General features: G+C 36.7%; 1 protein-coding gene across 1 annotated transcript in view; it reads left to right on the top strand.

Moving 5' to 3' along the window:
- TSBP1 (testis expressed basic protein 1) overlaps positions 1 to 22,748 on the top strand; it is a 194,843-nt gene that overhangs the window by 37,206 nt on the left and 134,889 nt on the right. Inside the window, exons 13-24 of the mRNA XM_077902617.1 lie at positions 576 to 596; positions 1,119 to 1,139; positions 3,270 to 3,290; positions 3,916 to 3,930; positions 4,559 to 4,582; positions 5,216 to 5,239; positions 5,535 to 5,561; positions 6,035 to 6,055; positions 6,466 to 6,486; positions 21,183 to 21,203; positions 22,174 to 22,191; positions 22,682 to 22,702. Of these exons, the coding sequence (XP_077758743.1) occupies positions 576 to 596; positions 1,119 to 1,139; positions 3,270 to 3,290; positions 3,916 to 3,930; positions 4,559 to 4,582; positions 5,216 to 5,239; positions 5,535 to 5,561; positions 6,035 to 6,055; positions 6,466 to 6,486; positions 21,183 to 21,203; positions 22,174 to 22,191; positions 22,682 to 22,702 (255 nt within the window). The remainder of the gene's footprint in view (positions 1 to 575; positions 597 to 1,118; positions 1,140 to 3,269; positions 3,291 to 3,915; positions 3,931 to 4,558; positions 4,583 to 5,215; positions 5,240 to 5,534; positions 5,562 to 6,034; positions 6,056 to 6,465; positions 6,487 to 21,182; positions 21,204 to 22,173; positions 22,192 to 22,681; positions 22,703 to 22,748) is intronic.

Here is a 22,748-nt window from a genome sequence, read left to right on the forward strand (position 1 = left end):
AGAAGACTGCATCCTTAGCTCCTACCTTCATGCCTATCCTAAAGCATATTAGTTGGTCAGAAATATTTTAGTACAAGGATGGTCCCTTTAAAAAGCAGTATCTGGGGTGCCTGGGTGGCTCAGTCAGTTAAACATCTGCCTTCAGCTCAGATCATGATCCTTTGGTCCTGGAATCGAGCCTCATGTCAGGCTCCCTGCTGGACAGGGAGTCTGCTTCTCCCTTTCCCTCTGCTACTCTCCCTGCTTGTGGTCTCTCTCTCTCTCTCTCTCTCCTGTCAAATCAATAAATAAAACTTTTTTAAAAAGCAGTATCTTCAACCTTTAATGTCTCTAACCTCTCCTAGGTTGACAAGGATTCTAGAGAGACCCTCATCTCAGGCTGAATTGCAATATATGCTAAATATCTCTTTTGGTGTATGGATCATACCTGGATTAGTTCTCCCTAAGGTTCTTATTACTGTTATCACTTCTCCCCTACTCTACTTCCCAAAGCCCCACCCCCAGAATAAAATTAATGAAAAATTTATTCTTATCCAAACACTCATACTAACATGCCAATTTTGATTTATTTTTAGTGCAAACTCCAGGACCTATTGGTAAGTTGTGTATATATATATAATCAACGTATATATGTTACTCAAATTCATAATAGGCAGCGTAACATTTTTCTAATAATAATTATAGTGGTCTATCAGTATACATTATACAAAGTGTTCCAAAGCAAAGATGAAATAGAATCTGGGAAAGGACATAAGAAACAAGAACGAAGACAAAGGAGGATGGCCAAGAGAGTAAAAAAAAGTGACAGAAGAGAAAAAAGATGAGGAAAACGGAGGTAAAGGAATATAACAACGATTTCACTTCAAACACCCGTAGTCGTGAAAGGCGAGCATCAAATGGTTTGTCTTCCAACTGAAACAGGATTACAAGTCTCCTGGAGGACAGTCTGATCTTATGGCAAGGATATAGTCCAATAAAATATTTAATTCTGAAGATTGGGATTTAGTAATTCTGGGAAGCTAACTGCTATCTAACTGCTCTCCTTTGGAAAACCTCAGTGGTTTGTGTGTTTATCATGTTCAACAACCAGAGTAATTTATGTTTGTTTCTATTTTTAGTGCAATATACTGGGACCAGTGGTAAGTCCCTTATCTATCTTTTTCCTCTGGTGTTCTTTGATCTTCTACAGTGTATAGAGGGCCTGTCCCCTGTCCCAAATGTATGTATTACTATAAAGACAACAGTTTTATACATGTTTTCATGCACCTCAGTTCCTATTTGCTGGGAGTTCTCCAGGATTGTGTTTTGTTTTTTTAGGAAAAAAGTAAGAAAATGTCCCCAGTAATGGTCATAATGCCTTCTGTAATAATGTAGAATTTTCTGAAGTAACAGAGAAAGAAAGAAAGGGTAGCTTTCACTTCTGAGGTACTTTGTAGTTCATAAAGAGCCTACTCAAAGACAACAGAGATAATGAGTGTAAAGAAAATGAAAAAAAGGAAAGCAAATTTTAAAGATAAATGTAAAAGAAGGAAAAAAATCAAATTTAAATAGACTGAGGTCTTATCAGTTTTCTTCCCAGTTTCCTGGGTAAAGTATATCAGGGAATACTACTAAGGATCTAGTCACACTGAGTTCCCCAATTTTCTCTCCCAAAATCTTCTCTTTCCTCATGTCTTATCCTGCCCACTTACCCCAAACACCCAACACACTCACACACACCCAGACACACAGAGCTTCAGGGAACAGGATATGATGGTAGGTGGGCTGCAATTACAGGAACTGGCAGGTGCATCAGGCAACTACAAACTATAAGTGAAAGAGTGAAGGGTAAGCTCATATTGTGATTAGCTAGGGCAAAACCAGTGTCAAATTCCAGAATATCAAAAAACCTCAGGCCATTGGAAATTCTGAGAGTGCAAATTAAGTGATAGCATTCCAAAGTTTAAGCCAAACAAGAGGATACTATCAGAAAGCAAATCAGATGTACTCAAACATTCTTTCAACTAGCTGAGCTCCTGTATCAGGAACTGAACTGAGGCTTGGGGATAAAGTCATGAAGAAAAGAGATAGATTTGGTTAATCTCTGGTGCCATGGAGTTTACAGTTCTACAATATCTTGGAGAAAGGAACTCAAAACCTGGAAAGGGCAGGCAGTCTCCCACACAATCATACTATGATCATTAAAACTGGATGGTGCCTGCCCTAAATGCTGGTTCTAAATACCTTCCTTTGTGAATAAACATGATCCATCATTTATCCCCTATCCACCTAAATTGGAGCCTCCTTTTTAGGTACTCTTAATTATCACCAAGACGTACAGCCTTGGAAGTTCTTATAATTCTTATAAGGGAGAAATCATAAGTCTGCTCATCTCAGAGGATCTCACTGGGCCTAACGGAAGGGTCTCATCTGGCTTAAAGTCCCCAATTAGCTACCATGTGCTTGAGAATCCATATGGGTACATGGATTCCATTTCCCTTTTCTCCCCTGCTTAATTCCCTCTCCCTATGTGTAAACACTTAAAACATACAGTAATGTTTAACTGAAAATTGTAGTACATGTATTCCTTCCTAGCTTTCCCCTAAATTACAGATGATTTGAAGAAAATGCAAAATATACTAGTTATTTCTTTTTTTTTTTTTTCTTATTTACTTATTCATAGAGAGAGAGAGGGGCAGAGACACAGGCAGAAGGAGAAGCAGGCTCCACGCAACAAGCCTGATGTGGGACTCGATCCCGGGTCTCCAGGATCACACCCCGGGCTGCAGGCGGCGCTAAACCGCTGTGCCACCGGGGCTGCCCTAGTTATTTCTTTTTAATTAACAAAAATGGGTGCTCCAAATAGGACTACTAAAAAAAATTTTTTTAAAGGTGGGAAGAAAACTTTCAAATTAGCTAAAAGGTTAGATAGGGAAAAGAAATAAATGAAAATGAGAATGACAAAAGTACATAGAAGTACATAGAAGTACAAGCTTAAGATATTATGAACCTCTAGAAATTTCAAGCATTTATTCCCCTGGAAGGACTGGAAAGGAAGGACAGCTACTCTCCTGCCCCAGACAAGTAGAAGCCGGTCTGAGAATGTGAAACACAAAGATGGGACCTAAATCAAGACATTGCACTGAGCTATGTGCAATGAGCTAGGGAAACAAGAGTTCCCTGCATCTTCTCTGTAGTTACTCTTCTCAAGCCATCATGGGAGAATTGAGTTCTCTTCATTCTACACACCCTGATTTCTCCCTTTTCTTTCTTTACCATTTTTCCACCAGCTGAAACTTCAGAAACGACTAGTAAGTTCCATACTTGTTCTTATACAGTAGTTGCCTTTGGCTTCCTCCAGGTCTGGAATCCTTTGCTTCTATCCTGTGGGTATAGATGTTCATGTTTCTCAGTCTCTTGCTTGTTCCATTACCTGACTGCATCCATCCCAATGAATGAATGAATGAAGTGGAATACAAACCCTACTTGATAACCCTACTTAATATTAAGTATTAATATTAATACTTAATATTACATGAAAATACCAGAGGAAACTATCTGATGCTTATTGTGACTTGTCAACAAGGGTGGGGGGAGAACATTTGTATGAATGAATGAAGTTTGCACAGAATAGAATAGGGAGTAGAAAAGTAAAAGCAGCACAGTTTAAATTAGCAATCTCCTATAGGACTTTAAGCAGTTACCACTCACTGCAAAAAGGGAAGAGATAAATCATCTCTCTTTCCTGAAGGCTCTCAGAGGAAGCAGGAGACAGAATCCCCTAAGGCATGATGGCAACTGTTCTCCAGCACAGTGCACAACAATATCTATAAGGGTTTGATCCTCCTTCCATGAACATTTTTGATATTCCCTACCAAGAAAAAGAATTCCTCTTTCACCAGCCTTTCCATGCTGATTTTTTTCTTTGTTTTTCAGCTACAAGATCCTCTTGTAAGTTTGACTATCTCCCTTCATGATGGAACTCAATTATCTCCAGCAGTGTCCAATGGATCCACTTAAACAAAAATTTATCCATCCATATTGGGATAGCAATAGCTTAAAGCTCCTATTTCCCTGACCCTTATTTTTCCATTACTTAGAATTCCACTAGCTTATTAATAAGTTTTAAAGTGTTTACTGAGTCACCTAAAAATTAAAGAGCAGAGAAAAAAATTTCTCCATGGTTTAAAGATTGTCAGGGACTTTCCATATAGAAGTAGAAAAAATGAACAGGAAAAACAAAGATACAGATAATATATCTGTTTTCCAGGTGGGTTATCTACATGAGCAATTAGTAGGTTGTTTATTTGTCTCTGCTGTGCATTTAACAATGTCCAGCAATGTCTATTGGAATTTGACTTCCAGTACAACAACTTGCAATTCCTATTTTCTTAACTTTTGCTTCTCCATCAACCTGAACACACCAGATGATTGTAAGTTTTCTGGAAAGTTCAAATACTCCTGATCAGAAAAACTTTTCAAGCAGTTATGTGACTAGAAAAGTTACCGATAGAAAAAAAAATGAATAGGGGAGTAAATAAGCAGGGGGCAATAAGAAGTCTTTCTGCTTATTTTTCAGTAGGATCAACACCTCAGACAAACAGTAAGTCTGTATGTTCATTTCATTCTCTGTCATGGGGACCGATTGGTTTTTAGTGTGGTCCAAGAGTATCTATTTGGCCATGTTGGCATCCAAAGAGTTTGAGGTACCTCTTGGCCACTTGCTATTTCATTATCAAAGTCCCTCTGGGTTATTAATAATGTACTAGAAAGTTCTAACACTACTGATTTATATAAACAAGGGAGAAAAAAGTTTTGCTTAGTTACAAAGACCACCAACAAGAGGCTGTCTACAGAAAAGGGGAAAACAATGGAAGAGAAAGAGGGGGATCAGAAGTTTCTAAAACAGTTTTTCACTTGGACTTCCTACTCAGTCTGTTTTTCTACATTTGAATTCCAAGATATCTGAGGAAAATTTCCCTAGCCATTTGGGATTTTAGAGGCTTGAAGTTCCTGTTTCTTAGACATCTCGTATTCACACCACCAATAATTCTCTTAGCTTTTTAACAATTATGGAAAAAATTCAAATTCCACGATTTGCATAAAAAATAAAGATCAGAAGGGAGGGTTTCCCAGCAGTTAAAAATGACATGTTACAAGATATTTCACAAATTGAAAAACAAAATGAATGGAGAAGAAAGGAAAAGGAGATAATTTTCTCTGTTCTGTTTTTCAGCCGGATCAGTTCCACCTGCCCTCAGTAAGTCCTTCCATGTTTCCTCCACTGTGGGGTCCTATAACTTCTTTCCCCAGCTGTCCTGGGGTTTCTGGGCATGGGTATGTATTTCCTTAACCACCTGCCTTCCCATGGCCAAATTTCATGGTTACTGATGCTTTTTGAAAAGTTAAAATCCTTCAATTTATATTAAAACTAAATAAAGACCAAAGGGAACATTTTCCCTATTGTTATAATGACTTGATAAAAAAGAACTCTCCAAACTAAGAGGAAAAAAAGAGTGGGAGAGAAAAGGCTTGCAAAAATACTTCTCTTTCAGCTGGCCCACCACTTTCAATGCCCAGAGGTAAGTTCAGTTTGTTTGTTTTTTAAATTCTTTTTTGTTGTTAATGTTTTCTATAAGGCCTATGGACCTGTTCCTGCCCTACTCATTTCTAACTCCTGTGCAGTAGCCTAAGATTCATAGCTGTCACCTTCTTTTGCCTTCTGCTTATCCTGTGAAGTAAACATATTTATTTAATTTCAAACATTTGTTTACTTTGCATCTCCTCAGTGATAAGAACTATATAGGTGATTTAACTACATCATTTCCCATTTGATTCTTGGAGTAAATCCAAGACCTCTTGGACCTTGTACTTCTTTGCAAGTGCTAAGAAACCAGGGGCACATACTTGTCCAAGAACACAGTTCACTGAACCATAATTTGAACCAAGAGCTGTGTTACTACCAAGCCTCTTCCCCCACACAAATATGCTTCCCTAGAAGGATACTTGTTCCTTTCAAACAATTACTCACTGATACCTAATTTGTTTTTTTAAGGTGTGCCCCTGCCTCCCATAAGTAAGTATTATATCTGTTTCTCCACTATGGTTTTCTGGTCTTGAAAGTCTAAGTGACTTCATTCTGTTAAAGTGATTTGAGTTTCTCATTGCTCTCTTGCTTCCTTACTATACAGCTTCCCCTACATTATAGATAATTTAAGAAAATACTGATTAAAAGAAAAGGAGTTGAGTAGCAACATGAACAACAAACCCTGAAAATATAAATAACAGAGGTAGGCAAAATTTTTGAGAGACAGACAGGAATTCCAAAATGATGTTTAAATGGAGATAGACCTTTCCTCAAAGCATGCTTTCTTCTTATGTCTACTCAAGTCCTTCCCTCAGAGACACCAGTGGAAAATATTAGATAATACTATATTTTTTCTATTTAAGAAAAATTACATGGATTTCTCTTTGCTTATTTTTTAGTGATTTCACAGAGAACCTCAAGTAAGTTCTTTACTTATCAATCTGTCAAATGTGAGACTTTTCCCAAGCACAGATATTCTATTTCTAAAGGGCACAAAAGATTGAGATTCATGTTTCTCATATTTTTTTGTTTTCACATTACCCAAAGTCATCCAGATTAGAACTGCCAGATAATCTTTTTAATTCATAACTGTAGGAGTTCCCATTACTTATTAACTCAATTTCCTAGGAAACAGACCAACAGTAACTCAGTATTTAAGCCAGATCAAGTACTGACAATAATGATCTTTAACATAGAATTCATGATACCACCTTTCACACTATGTCCTAATTTTCCATAATTTAAATCTGGTCCTCATACTTGTGTTACAAATGATTTTTATGTAATATCAATATCCCTTGAGGTTCCTCAGATTGAAAGTAAATTACATTACTATTAAAGCCCAAAGTTCTTGTCAAGACTACTAATTGAGTAGGTAAGGCACATCACCTAGGAACAGTGGAAAGATCTTGTACAGTCTAAAAAGGGTAGCTGCTGCTCAGTTCTAGCCAATTTCTCCATGCAAGAATGTAGATCTAGACTTGCCAAAGCATCTGACTTAATCCAGATGTTAGATAAAATTTCCCAATTTTTAAAATATGATATACAACTGGATCACCCTAACAGACTGCTTATACACCCCTCTATTTCCAACTAAACACATTCTGATTATATTTTTATAATACTTCTGAATAACTGCAATAATGTTAGGACACAAAGATTGGTATCTGAGGAGGGAGAATTGAAACTGTTAACATAGACATTCTACATGTTCTTTCTGAATCCTGAACAAGAAGGCTGACTAACTAGTCTCACTGCCAGATGAAAATACTGAGTCAACAGGGCCAATGGTGTAGACCCAAGGATGATGCTGGATACATCAGATGTCCATGTTTGGGAACAAGCCCTGTAATTGGGAACACCTGAGTTCAGCAGAAGGCACTATCGGTTTTGCAGATGGAAACTATAATCCAGAACTAAAAGTGAAGAATTTAGTGTTCTTTTCAGTGGGGACACCAGAAAGGGTGGGATGAAAGAGATTTTAAAATCCAAGACTCAAGAGATTAGGAGGAGATAAACAGGTATCTAAAGGAAATAAGAATACACTAACTTCTTTCGGGCTGGCTTGGTTTTGGCTGCTATATTTTTTTATTATTACTATTAAAACTACACAGCTAAACTTAAGCATAAATAAAGAGAGGCAGGAGGGTAGAATGATTTCAGAACCTAGCATGGTGAGAACTGGAATTGAGACTCCCTGAGCAAAGCTAGAAGCAAAACTTTCCTGTTTGTCCAAGGAAAAGAACCAAAATATCTTCGCCTACCTGTCATAACCATGAAAACGGAGTCACATGCAGACTCCATCATGCATCTGCATGTAGGACACCAGATCTACATCTGCTCAGGGCTCAAAGCCCTGCTGGAAGTGTGCCATCCATGTACTGCAGGAATCCCAAGCCAAAACAGCTGAAATTTGGTTTGGTGATGCTGTACCCTGATAGCTAAGGCAACAGCAACCACAAAACTCCCCACAAGAAGGGAACCAGCACAGAATATTCACAGGATAAAACATCCACAAAGATAATTCTCAAAGAATAAGAGACTACGAAAAAAATTATGAAATGTATGAGGAAACTCAGCACCACATGAATGACATAAGCCACAACAAATTGGAGAATTTCAACTCATAGAAATATAGCTGCAGCAATCTGAAGAGGACTAAAAAAATAAATTTTAAATATTTTTTAGAAGATTTATTTATTCATGAGAGACAGAGAGGCAGAGACATAGGCAGAGCGGGAAGCAGGCTCCTCATAGGGAACCCGATGCAGAACTCGATCCTGGACCCCAGGATCACGCCCTGAGCTGAAGGCAACTGAGCCACCCAGGCATTCAAAATTTTAAATCTTTAAAGACACTAATGCATTTAACAAAAATATATTGGGTGCCTATTCTAGGCCAGGTATTACACTGAGAATATAATAGTGGGGGGGGAAAGCCACTGCATTCAAGAAGTATATATTTTGAAATAAAAACAATCAAATAACAAATCAATATATATCTTTCAGATAAATGCCATAAAAAATATAAGCATAGTAAGAGAAGAGACTAGAGAAAGATGGCATATAGAGAGGAAAAAGAGTGTTCCAGGCAAAAGAACAAGGATGTAGGGTCTGCTGTAAGGATGCATACTCTAGCCTAGAGAGATAAAAAGAAAGAAGAGGGATGATAGGAGATGAGGTCAGAGAAACAGGGGCCACACATTTGAGGCTTGTAGCCCTTGGTTAAAATGGTAGATTTTACTCTACCTATAATGAAGGTCCACTAATGGGTTTAAACAGGGAGTTATGTCTGCTTCATAATTTCATAACAAAGGCTACTATGTGGAGGATTAACTGGGAAGACATGGGCAGGAGCTCAAGAGAAGAAGTGATCAGAGTGGAGGTGGGGAGAAGTCTTCACATTCCATGTATTATTAAGGTAGAACCAACAGATTCTGCTGTTAAGTCTGTGAGTTTAAATGGAAATGAACTAAGGGTTATTTTCAGGTTTGGGGCCAAAGCAACAAGAAAAATGGGGCTATCTACCAATCTAGATAGACGGGAAAAAGGACAGATTTAGAGGCAATCTTGACCTCAGTTTTGCACTTGTGCAAAACACTTGGACATTTATGACTAGTTTATTAAAAAGTTTGCACTCAGTAGGTTACAGGCAGTCTCTTCCCTGTATATAACATTTGGGGTAGAACCCATAATTCTCTAGTCATTGTAAATAATTAAAAATCTGGGACGCCTGGGTGGCTCAGCGGTTGAGCGTCTGCCTTTGGCTTGAGGCATGATCCCGGGATCTGGGATAGAGCCTCGCAACCGGCTCCCTACGTGGACCCTGCTTCTCACTCTGCCTGTGTCTCTGCTTCTCTCTCTCTCTCATGAATAAATAAATAAAATCTTTTTAAAAAAATAAATAATAAATAATTAAAAATCCTCCAACCACTCCTCTTGAAATACTCCATTTTAGCAGTCAGTCTTAAGCCCGCTGACTCAGAATAGGGAAGAAGTGTAGTCTCCTTCTCCTTTCTGTCCGCCTTCCTTGATTACGGTTCCCACTGAGCTGAGGCTAGAAAGATGAATTTCACTTCATTAAGCATGCAGATTACCTTCTCTGTTAGTTGCAGTCCTTTTTTCTGAGGACATGAGACTGGTTGCCTTTCAATGTTATTTAGAGTAGGCAATCAAATGTCTTGTAGAATTTATGTTGAGTTCTTTGATGGAATCTGCAAGAACTTGCCCAGTTCTGAGGACTCTACTGCACAGTCCCTGATGTGAGAGTACTAACTCTAGTATAGCCTATTCTGGAGCCCCTCAGTTCACTCCTCACAGTATATATACCTCATAGTCTGTTACTACCGTCACCTATTTGGTGACGGTAGTAGCATGAAGTTGAGTAAGATACCAACTCAAAAGTTCAAGGTTGGATGTCCTCTTTTTTTTTTTATGTCTGTTTTGCTTTATTTTGTTTCAAGATTTTATTTAAATTCATATTAGTTAACACATAGTGTAGTATTAGTTTCAAGGGCAGAATTTAGTGATTCATCCCTTGCATATAACACCACCCAGTGCTCATTACAAGTGCCCTCCTTAATGTCCATCACCCATTTACCTTATCCAGCAACCCTCAGTTTTTTTTCGTATCATAATATATGTCACCTTTTAAAATTTGAATTTAAGTAATTAACATACAGTGCAATATTGATTTCTGGAGTAAAATTCAGTGATTCATCCCTTACAATGCCCAGTGCTTATCATAACAAATGCCCTCCTTACTACCCATTACCCATCTAGCCAATCCCCCATCCACCTCCCTCCTTCAACCCTCAGTTTGTTCTCTATCATTAAGAATCTCTTATGCCTTGTTTCCCTCTCTCTTTTTTTTCTTTACCCCCTTTCCATATGTTCATCTATTTTCTTTCTTAAATTCCACATATTAGGGAGATCATATGGTATTTGTCTTTCTCTGACTGCCTTATTGCACTTAGCATAATACATTCTAGCTCAATATATGTTGTTGCAAATGGCAAGAATTCATTCTTTTTGCTGGCTGAGTAATATTTTATTGTGTATATATACCATATACTTTTTATCCATCCATCAGTCAAAAAACATTTGAGCTCTCTCCATAGTTTGGCTATTGTTGATAATGCTGCTATAAACAGCATGGTATACAGGGTGCATATATCCCTTCAAATCTGTATATTTCTACCTTTTGACTAAATACCTAGATAGTGTAATTGCTAGGTCACAGTGTAGTTCTCTTTTTAACATTTTGAGGAACCTCCATACTGTTGTCCAGATTGGCTGCACCAGTTTGCATTCCCACCAACAGTGCAAGAGGCTTCCCCTTTCTCTCCATCTTCACCAACAACTGTTGTTTTTGTGTGTTGTTAATTATAGCCATCCTGACAGGTGTGAGATGGTACCTCATTGTAATTTTGATTTGTATTTCCCTAATGATAGTGATGCTGAGCAACTTTTCATGTGTCTGTAGCCATATGGATGTCTTCTTTCGAAAAGTGTCTATTCATGTCTTCTGCTCATTTATTAACTGGATTGTGAGTTTTTAAAGTTCTTTGTAGATTTTGGATACTAACCCTTTATCAGATATATTGCAAATATCAGATATTTGCAAATATCTTCTCCCATTCTGTAGGCTGTCTTTTAATTTTGTTGATTGTATCCCTTGTTGTGCAGAAGTTTTTTTATCCTGATGAATTCCAATAGTTCATTTTTTTGTTTCCCCTGCCTGTGGTGATGTGTCTGGTAAGAAGTTGCTATGGCTAAGGTCAAAGAGGTTTCTCCCTCTGTTCTTCTCTATGATTTTGATGGTTTCTTGTCTCAAATTTAGGTCTTTCACCCATTTTTAAAAAGATTTTATTTACTTATTCATGAGAGACAGAGAGAGAGGCAAAGACATAGGAAGCAGAAGCAGGCTCTCTGAGGGTAGCCTGGTATGGGACTTGATCCCAGGACCCTGGGATCAAGATCTGAGTTGAAGGCAGACACTCAACTACTTAGCCACCCAGGTGCCCTCCTTCATCCATTTTGAACTTATCTTAGTGTGTAGTGTCAGAAAGTGGCCCAGTTTCATTCTTCTGCAGGTAGCTGTCCAGCTTTCTCAATACCATTTGTGGAAGAGACTGTCTTTTTTTCCATTGGATATTCTTTATGGCTTCATCAAAGATTAGTGACCATATAGTTGAGGTCCATTACTGGGTTCTCTATTCGGTTCCATTGACCTATGTGTCTGCTGTTGTGCCAGTACCATATTGTCTTGATGACTACAGCTTTGTAATATAGTTTGAAGTCTGGAATTGTGATGCTTCCAGTTTTTTTTTTTTTTTCTTTTTCAGAATTGTTTTTGGCTACTTGAGGTCTTCTGTAGTCCCATACAAATTTAAGGATTGCTTGTTCTAACTCTGTAAAAATTGCTGGTGGTATTTTGATAGAAGTTGCACTAAATGTATAGATTGCTTGGGTAATATAGACAGTTTAACAATGTTTGTTCGTCCAATCCATGAGCATGGAATGTTTTTTCATTTCTTTGTGTCCTCTTTCATAGATGTTCTATAGTTCTCAGAGTATAGATTTTTTACTTCTTTAGTTAGATTTATTACTAGATAAGTTATTGTTTTGGTGCAATTGCAAATAGGATCGATTCCTTGATTTCCCGCTGCTTTGTTTGGTGTATAGAAATGCAACAGATTTCTGCACATTAATTTTATACTCTGTAACTTTGCTTAATTTATGTATAATTTTTAGCAATTCTTTGGTGGAGTCTTTCAGGTTTTCTATTTAGAGGGTCATGTTGTCTACAAATAGTTTGACTCCTTCTTTGCCAGTTTGGATGCCTTCTATATCTTATTGTTGTCCAGTTGCTGAGGCTAGGACTTTCAGTACTATGTTGAACAACAGTGGTGAGAGTGGACATCCCTGTTGTGTTCCTGATCTTCAGGAAAAAGTTCTGTTTTTCCCCATTGAGGATGATATTAGCTGTGGGTCTTTCACATGTGGCCTTTATGATGTTGAGGTATGTTCTTTTTATCCCTATTTTCTTGAGAGTTTTTATCAAGAAGGGAGACTTTACTTTGTCAAATGCTTTTTCTACATCTATTGAGAGGATGATATGGTGCTTGTCCTTTCTTTTATCAATGTGGTGTTATCATGTTGATCAATTTGCAAGGTGCTAAACCACCCTTGCAACCCAGGAATAAATCCCACATGTTTGTGGTGGATGAGCCTTCTAATATACAGTTGGATTTAATTTGCTAGTATCTTGTTGAGAACTTTTGCATCCAGGTTCATCAGGGATATTGGTCTATATTCTCCTTTTTAGTGGAGTCTTTGTCTGGTTTTAGAATCAAGGTAATGCTGGCCTCATAGAATGAGTTAGGAAATTTTCCTTTCATTTCTATTTTTTGGAATAGTCTCAGAAGAATAGGTATTAACTCTTCTTTAATGTTTGGTAGAAGTCTGCTGAGAAGCCATCCAGCCTTGGACTCTTATTTTGGGAAATTTTTGATTACTGTTTCAATTTCTTTGCTGGTTATGAATTTGTTCAGACTTTCTATATCTTCCTGATACAGTCTTGGTCATTTATATGTTTTTAAGAACGTAACCATTTCTTCCATATTGCCTAATCTGTTGGCATATAATTACTCATAATATTCGCTCATAATTGTATTTCTGTAGTGTTGGATGTGATTTCTCCTCTTCCTTTATGATTTTATTGTTTGGGTCCCTTTTCTTTTCTTATTCATAAGTCTGGCTAAGGGGTTATCAATTTTGTCAGTTCTTTCAAAGAACCAACTCCTAGTTTTATTGATCTGTTCCATCTTTTAAAAAAATTTTTGTATCATTTATTTCTGCTCTAACCTTTATTATTTCCCTTCTGCTAGATTTAGGTTTTATTTCCTGCTCTTTTTCCAGCTCCTTCAGGTGTAATGTTAGGTTATGCATTTGAGAGCTTTCCTGCTTCTTGCGAAAGGCATGTATTGTTATATGCTTCCTTTTAGGACTGCCTTTGCTACATCCCAAACGTTTTGGACTGCTGTGTTTTCATTTTCATTTGCTTCCAAGTATTCCTTAAATTCTTCTTTAATTTCCTGGTTAACTAATGCATTCTTTATTAGGATGTTCTTTAACCTTCATATATTTGTGGTTTTTCCAATTTTTTTTCTTGTGGTTGACTTCAAGTTTCATAGCATTGTGGTCTGAAAATATGAGTGGTATGATTTCAGTATTTTTGTATTTGTCGAGGCCTGATTTGTGACCCCGTATATAATCTATTCTAGAGAATGTTCTATGTGCACTTGAAAAGAGTGTGTATTCTGCTGCTTTAGGATAAAATGCTCTGAATATATCTTTTAAGGCAGTCTGGTCAACTGTGTCATTCAAAGCCCTTATTTCCTTGTTGCTCTCCTGCTTAGATGATATGTCCATTGCTGTGAGTGGGGTGGTAAAGTCCCCTACTATTGTTGTGTTACTATCAATTAGTTTCTTTAAGTTTGTTATTGATTTATATATTTGGCTGCTCCCAAGTTAGGGGCATAAATATTTAAAATTGTTAGATCTTCTTGCTGGATAGACTCCTTTTTTAAAAAGCTACAGTGCAAAAAAAATAAAAAATAAAAAATAAAAAATAAAAAAAATAAAAAGCTACAGTGCCCTTCTTAATCTCTTATTAGTCTTTGGTTTAAAATCTAGTTTGTCTTATATAAGTATGGCTTCAATGCCCATTCAATCCTTCTGAAGCTCAAGCCTCCTTGCTACAAGAAAAAAGAAAAGAAGACCTGTTGCTCTACTGCATCCTCATCATTGGGCACTGTTCCTTCTCTCCAATTTTCTTTTCCTAATGCTCAAATAGTCATAAACAAATCAGCAAATCTACTTTGAAGACATTTACCCAAGTGATAAGTTGCTATACATCCTGTCCCACAGACATCCCAATCTTTGCAAGCAAATCTCTTGAAGTCCTTCTCATTTGCTTTCAGAAAGGATATCAGTATGCCTTCCTCCCCCACAACACTTTTCCTTAGTCAACTACTCACAACTCTGAAGATTGCCTTAAGTCTCCTTCCCCTTAGAGTTGTTTTCTTATTTAGATTGAAAGGAAAGACACATTTGGTACCAGAGAACTAATTTAGACACCATTTGTTAAGACCTGAGAGAACCAGATATGCATTTGCACAATTCTAGGAATCCCTCCCCATTGTGTCTGGGAACACAGACTTCACAGCTATGCCAGTCTCTTCATGAGGGATTGTCTCACTTCAGCTGGGTCAAGAAGGAGATGGGAGGTTATAAACTCTTTTTCTCAAATTTTTGATACTAATTGTCAATTTGGGGATAATAGGAAAGGGCCCCCCTCAACATTTTGTTCCCCATCCAAGCATATACTGTGTATCAAAAAGCAATTAAATATTTGAGTCTGAAGCTACTGGGAGAAGTCAGGTAAAGTATAAATTTGACAGTGATCAGCACAATAGTTAGCATTTAAAACCACTAGACTAAATTAGATCACCAATTAAAGATAGATGGCTAAGATTGAGCTCAAGAACATCAATTTTGAGGTTGGAAAGAAGAGAAATATCTGATAAAGTATATGCCAAAATATTGGCATAAAAATATCTGGCATATAAAGTAAGCAGAAAGAAAAAAAAAAAACAAGGTGAGAGTGTCATAGAATTCAGAGTATTTTAAGATAGAAAGGATGAATGAATGAATAATTACATTAAGAACTGCTGAGAAATAAAGTTTTGGACTGGGAATTGATCATTGGATTTTATAAGACAGAAGTCATCAGTAATCCTGATAGGGTAGATGGGAACAAAAGCCTAACTGGAGACGTTAAGGAGAAAATTTTTATTCTCAAAGAAAATTTTCATTTTCTTGAAAGATAAGGCAGATAATACAGCATATAGCATATAGTGGAGCTAGTATAGCATCAAAGAGGAACTAAAGGCTAGAGTTTTGATAAGTCTTGGCTTCTCTAAAGGGAAATAAAGGAAAGACTATCCATAAAAAAGATAAAGAAAATATATTTTTTAAGGTATTTCGGAAAAAGAAAAGGTAGATAAAAACAACAAAGCTTAAATCTTAGAAATGAAAAACTGTTACTGAAATTGAAGCAATAGATAATTAAATGATATTTTAATATTTATGGTATGTAAATATATAGTTGTTTCAGTAATAGTTAAGTATTATACTAATCACATCTAAAAAGAGTAAACTGGAAGATAGAACTGAGGAAATCTCTCAAAAGAGTACACAGAGATGAAGAGATTAAAAATATTAAAGAAAAGAACAATGCTTGGGTGTAATGAGAAGGTCATGTGTAATAGGAATTCAGAGAATTCAGAGAATTAATACCAAGTAATATTTTTAAGAAATAGTAATTAACAACATTCCAGTAGAAAAGAGATTTAAATCCTCAAATCAAAAGCATCCACTGAGGACTAGAAGTATATAACTTTAAAGCAATTCCTGTTCCAAAGAATAAGAAAGAAATGAAATCTACTTCAGCTTATTTTATGATGTTATGATTCCTTGATTTCAAGGCAAGGCAACAATTGTATAAGAAAAAATGCTAAGGGGTGCCTGGGTGACTGAGTCACTTAAGCGTCTCCCTTGGACTCAGGTCATATTCCCAGAGTCCCAAGATTGAGCCGCATATTGGGCTCCCTGCTCAACGTGTAGTCTGCTTCTCCCTCTGCCCCTCCCTCTGCTCGTGCTCTCTCTCACTCTCTCTCTCAATAAATAAGTAAATAAAATCTTTTTTTAAAAAATGCATAGACATCTTTTACCTAGAAATACAGATACAAAATCCTAAACAAAAGGTACAATGATACACTCATCATAAACACAGTGATATTGAATTTTAATGCCTCATAACCAGGATATAAATTATAGAAAATCTATCAATAAATTTGCTAAATTCATAGATAAAAGAAGAAAAAAGTATGATCATTTATAAAGAAAAAATATTTTACAAGATTCAACACAGAATCCTAATCAAAACTCTTATTAGCAAGAAATAAAAAGTTCCTTAAAAGGGAATAGATAAGAACATACTTGGGCACCCCGGGTGGCTCAGCAGTTTAGTGCCGCCTTCAGCCCAGGGCCTGATCCTGGAGACCCCGGATGGAGTCCCGCGTTGGGCTCCCTGCCTGCTTCTCCCTCTGCCTCTCTCTCTCTCTCTGTATGTGTCATGAATAAAATCTTTAAAAAAAAATCCTTAATCTAATAAAGGAGATTTATTCCTTTATCATTCTAAAAAACAAAATTGTAGAAGCGTTGCCATTCAAATCAAAATCAAGAACTAGATTACTACTCCCGGGGCACCTGGCTGAGTGTCCGCCTTTGTCTCAGGTCATGATCCCAGGGTCCTGGGATCGAGCCCTGCATCAGACTCCCCACAGGGAGTGTACTTCTCCCTCTGTCTCTGTCTCTGCTTCCCTGTCTCTCATGATTAAATAAATAAAATCTTTAAAAAAAGAAAAAAAGATTACTGCTACCAATTTATACCAGCCTGTGCAGCAAAACAAAAATAAGAGTTATAAAGACACAAAGAGAAGGGAGATGTTCGTTATTATTCTCAGACTATTGATTATTTGCATTAAAAAACTACAAAAAAATGAACTAATACTTAATATAAAGTCAGCAAAGTTGCTAAATGCAAAAACAACACTGAAAACATTTTTTATGCCAGCAACAACAATTTTGAAAATGTAATGTGAAAACAAAATTATACTATTCACGAAAGAAACAAAACTTACAAGAATAAACATAAGAATAAACCTCTAAAAAATGTATTTTCTTCTAGGGAAGACAATTTAACTGAGAAGTCAAATGGAACACCTTGTTTTTAACCTAGCCAGTTCAGCAATTTTGCCTGAGTCTTGATATTACCGGAGATGGAAAAAATCTCGTATCCTGAAATAAACTGAAAGAGAATATGGGGAAATGAGGCAGGTAGGGGAAAGGAAAGGAGAAGAAGTAAGGAGGAAGGAAGAAAGGGTGGGAAGGAAGGAGGGAGGAAAGACAGGCCAACCATCTAAATGGTCTTGTCTACTCTTACATTGATCAATATACTGGGTCCTAAAATAAAACCCAAAGCCCATTTGCTCTATATTGCCAGCTCCCTAATAGAAATAATTTAAGTGTCGACTTTTACAATGCTGATATAGACAGATATATAATGACTGTTGTCAATATATAATTATCATGCAGAATTCATTTATTCACTAATGATAATAATGAGCAAACTGACTATAACTTTGTAGATTGCAATAGACATTGCTATGTCTTTTATTGTGAGCCAGTTCTGAATCATGTCTCCCTGAAAGCATGACAACTTAAAGAGAGAAAGAGAAAATGTTTCTCAGTATTTACTATGCCTCCAGTTCTTGACAATACCTTTTAAAAACATAAGACCTGAATAAATAGATAAACCATTTTCAAAGATAGGAAAATTCAATAACAATATGCATGTTAATTCTCCTCTCAACCAATTTACAATTCAATAAAATTCAAATAAAAATCCCCAAAAGGATTGTTTTTAAATAAAAAAGATTCATATAAAAAAGAAAAGAAAATATTCTATAATTCATATAAAAAGAAATTCATATAATTATATAAAATAATCTATTTAAAATTTTATATAAAAAAAGAAAAAGAAAAAAAAGAATCTAAGAAGAAATAACATATTTACAAACATAGTGTTCTCAAGAGGGAAGGCTCACCCTAGTTATTTCATTTGATTATCAAGTCGTTTTAAAAAGAATACTGATTGAACACATGTGGTCTTAGCACAGGAATAAACTAATCAGTGGAAGTACACTAATCAGTGGGGTTAATGAGGAGTGGCATTAGTAAAATTGCAGCAACAAAATTTCTAGCACTTGTCTGACCCAGGAACATCAATTTGAATAACTATCCATATGCAATAATATCTTCACAAGAGCCAAGGATTCCAGATGAGAGGCTATAGAACCTGGGTAAAGCGCAGAAATAAGAAAAGACCCACTGAGGAAGGTAGGAGGGATAGATTCATATTACTCATATCACCCCTCTTCCATGCACAAATGGTCCAGCACAGAGAGATACAATTATGGGAGGAGAGTCCTCAGCTCACTCTGGCATGTACTGGTTGAATCCTATGGCATCAGGCTCCTGATGAACTCACATGAATCAGACTCCCCACTTATCCCCAAGGCTCCAGGATAACCTTATCACCAGGCCATTTCCCCCTCAGCCCCAGCTGCCACACCCACTCCCATGAAGACAGGCTCCAGCCCATCCTTGTATGAGACCAAACTCCACAGACTCAGATGCTGGGAACAGCCCAATGGTTACCAATGCCTGGTTGGCAGCTGTAGACACAGGATCTAGGTCTGTCTGAGCTGAGCCAGGTCACAATCCCTTCATCACAGACTCAAGGACCAGGCCCACCATAGTGAACACAGGCCCCAGACTTGACCCAGCAGACCCAGGTACAAGGCTGGTTTCCATGTACCCAAAAATAGGCCTACCTACCTGCTAATCCAGGAACCAGACCTACTTTCCCAAAAACTCTAATAGCAAGCTTATACATGGCCCAAGAGGGCAGACCCAGAATCTCTTATGGCCTGAATGCCAGAGAGTTTTTCCTGTCAACTTCAGTCTGTAAAGACTAGAAGTGGTGCTTACTCCCTCAAATGCAGATGCCACCACAAGGCCACAAAAATCATAAATGATCAAGGAAATATGACTCCATCAAAGGAAACTAATAAAAAATCCAATGACTGACCCTAAAGAAATGACAATCTATGGACTATTGGACAAGATATTCACAATAACCCCCTTAAAGAAATTCCATGAACTATAAAACAGACAAATGAAATTATGGAAACAATGCATCATATTGCTGAAGGATCGACATATATATGAAAGTACTTTCAAAAATTATTTGATACACACTGAATGCATAATTGAGGGAAGAAAATGAACCTGGGGTGGTTCATTTCAAGTCAAAGGGTTTTCAGCATCCCTATATTATTTTCTTTCTTAAAAGAAAAATTGTGAACAAAAATGACAAATGTTACATTATAGATCGTATGATTATTGATTTCTGAGGGATTATTATTTTTTTCAATATCTCAAAATAAAAAGAAAGCAAATGAGACAATAATACTGTAAAGTCCTAAGGACCTAGGTGATCATGGCAACATTAGCTATGGATCACCAATATGTCCACCTGTAAAAGATCCAGCCTCTCTTGCAATGTATCTTGGTCCTCCAAGCTCTGAGAATCTCTCAGAGAGTCATGACACAATCTTACACATTAGTCTACCAGAACAAACTTCTGGTTCCTCTTATTTTATTCACTGTCCATGAGGCTATTTGAAGGAGCCCCACTTACTTCCATGAGTGATGCCGTTCTTTATCAAGGCGCTGCCTTCTGAAAAAAACACTCATCTCAAAGTGCCTTGGGGTGCTGTGTTCAATGAAAAATTGAATTTTCATACTGATACTTATAACCTGAGCCCCAAAATAGCAGCCTCACAACACTACTTCAGTGAAATTGCTGCTTAGTCAATTGTGAACAAGAATACACATACACACATTTTTACCCACTGAAGGAATAGTTTTCACCATTATTGCAACCCAAATTCATACTTAGAAAACAATTTTCTTCTGTGTGGTATTTTCATTTTTACATGTATTTTGATTGCTTGGGGTAATAGTGTATCAGATAACTCCTTTTCAAATCTTACTTTGTCACATTATCCCTGCTTTGCTTTTTCACACCTAGCCCTTTCTAGTGATTCTCTAGAACAAAAGAACAAGCTGCCCCAAAAATTTATTATTTCACCTCTATGAAATAAAAACAAAAAACAAATAAAACCATTGAAATTATTTTTCCTAGCCTGATCAAATTTTCAAAATCTTACAACTAAAAATTTTCTAGAGTTTAGGCACAGAATGTCATACAGTCACCCCTCTCCCAGCAATCTCTTTTGCTCACCCTCATGAATCTTGTAGCAGAGATCACTGCATGCCTTCATATGCCCCATCCCTGTTTCACTTATAAGGCACAAAATCTTCCTCGTGGTTGCTTGAAGAGAACAGAGGGAAAGGAGGAGCACTCTGATGCTGGCTACAGTAGGGAGAATCTCTTTCATGATTCAGTAAACATTTGTTAAGTACCTGCTGTTGCAGAGACCATGCTAAGTGTGGAGTTCAATGAAGAGGAAATAAAACCTACTCTCACCAAAGTGACAGAGTGGGCAATTCAAGTAAGGAACCATGGTGAGGACTGCAGAGACAGAGATTGTGGGTGAAGACTAGAAAAGTAAAATGACAAAGGAGGACCAAGAAAGTAGCTCAACTAAAATAGAGTGGGATATGACACATTTCCTGACTTCACACAATCAGGGATCTAGAGGGAAAAAGGAAAAGTGAGCTCCATCACTAGCTCAGGATCCTTCCTTCTAGAACATTCCCAAGGCAAAGTGGTCCCTGCTTAATAATCCTTTTCACTATTGTTCAGTGTGTGATGTTCATCCTAGAATGACATCAGTGAAAATGTGTTTCTGTTTTATCAGACAACCACACTAATTTATTTGTCTTTTTTATTAAAGCAAGACCAGAGAAATCTAAGAGTAAGTTCCATGTTTCTCTCAATTATATTGTTATAAATGTTTTTTTTATGGTATCTAGAGGCCCTTTTGTGCTCTGTTTTAATGTGAATGTATCAAGATTTAAGAGTTATATTTCTGACTTTGTGCTTCATCAATATTGTAAGCATTCCTCATCTTCTAATTTTTTGTTTCTCTATTCCTATTTCCGGTAGTTTGTTCCATTTTCAACTATCAATGTTCATTTGAAGGCTATAATTGAAACTAATTGGTACTTAATATGGTATCAAATAAAATTTATTTGGTAATTACAATGTGCCAGGCACTGTACTCAGGGCTTTATATACGCATATACATTATATCAGATAAGTATTGTTATTGCTATTACAAAGAGAATGAGATAGTGAGACTAGGTAACTTGCCTATGATCCCACAATTATGAGCAACAGAGGCTGGAATTCAAATCCAGACTCTAAAGGTCCAGCAGTGCCTCCATCCCAGTCAAATGGTGAGACATATGGTCATCCAGCCCTAAGACAAGTATGTTTATAGGGAAAAAAGAAAACTTTCCCAAATTGACATAATGAATGGTAATTAGCAAAGCAAGAGTCACATGAATGGTCATGATAAACCAATGCCATCATTTCAAAGAAGTCATGGGAAGAGAGGAATAACAATAAGAAAACAAAATATAAGTGACTTAAAAATCTTACCAGTCAATGAACAGTTTGAATTAGCAGAGAAACTAGAAGGAAGAAATAGCATCTCCCAATGATTCCACTCTTAACCTTTCTTTCCAAAAAGGCACTCAAATTAAGAGGGCATTAGCAGAACAATCTGAAGATATTCTCACATCATATTGAACTGATTCTAAATACAGAATTTGGTGGTCCCTCGAAGTCCTATTTCTAAAACTTCTAGCATAAAGTTTGAGAAATAACTCTGCTGTTCATCCAGAAATCTTTCACTCACTTATTTGATTTCTTTTTTGCAGTAAAACAAGAAGAGCCAGGTAAGTTCTATATCTTATTCATCAATTCTGGGGTTGGCTCCACTAGTCAAATCCTTTTCTGAATATGAAAGACCTTAACATTCAATCTACTTGGATTGGCTCTACTGATATCAACAAAAAACATTTTCAACTAAATATAAAGTAGAAATTACAGAGAAAAATGGGAAAACACATAAGCAATAAGAGAAGGGAGTAGAATGAAAATGGAAGCAAAATTTGTAGGAAATGAGGCTTTTCCAGCTCTGTGGTATTTCAATTTCTGAAAGAAACTGCATGATAAAAGGAAAATGAAACTTCTTTGCCACTTTTTCAAAATGACTGTGTTACTATTGGAAAAGAGAGACAAAGTAACTCATGTCAAAGGTCCAGAGCTTGCTTTCCCTTTTCATTCTAGAAATTCCTATCTGCAAACAGTAGCAGTAAGACTATTGTCAATGTCAATTTTGTTATCAGTGTCAACCTATACTAACAATTTGTGTTTGGATTTTAGTCCATGTAGCAGTACCTATCAGTAAGTTTCTTTTCTTTTCATAAATCTGGTACAAATTGGGATCCCA

Source organism: Canis aureus, chromosome 7 (assembly GCF_053574225.1).
Source record: "Canis aureus isolate CA01 chromosome 7, VMU_Caureus_v.1.0, whole genome shotgun sequence".
NCBI lineage: Eukaryota > Metazoa > Chordata > Mammalia > Carnivora > Canidae > Canis > Canis aureus.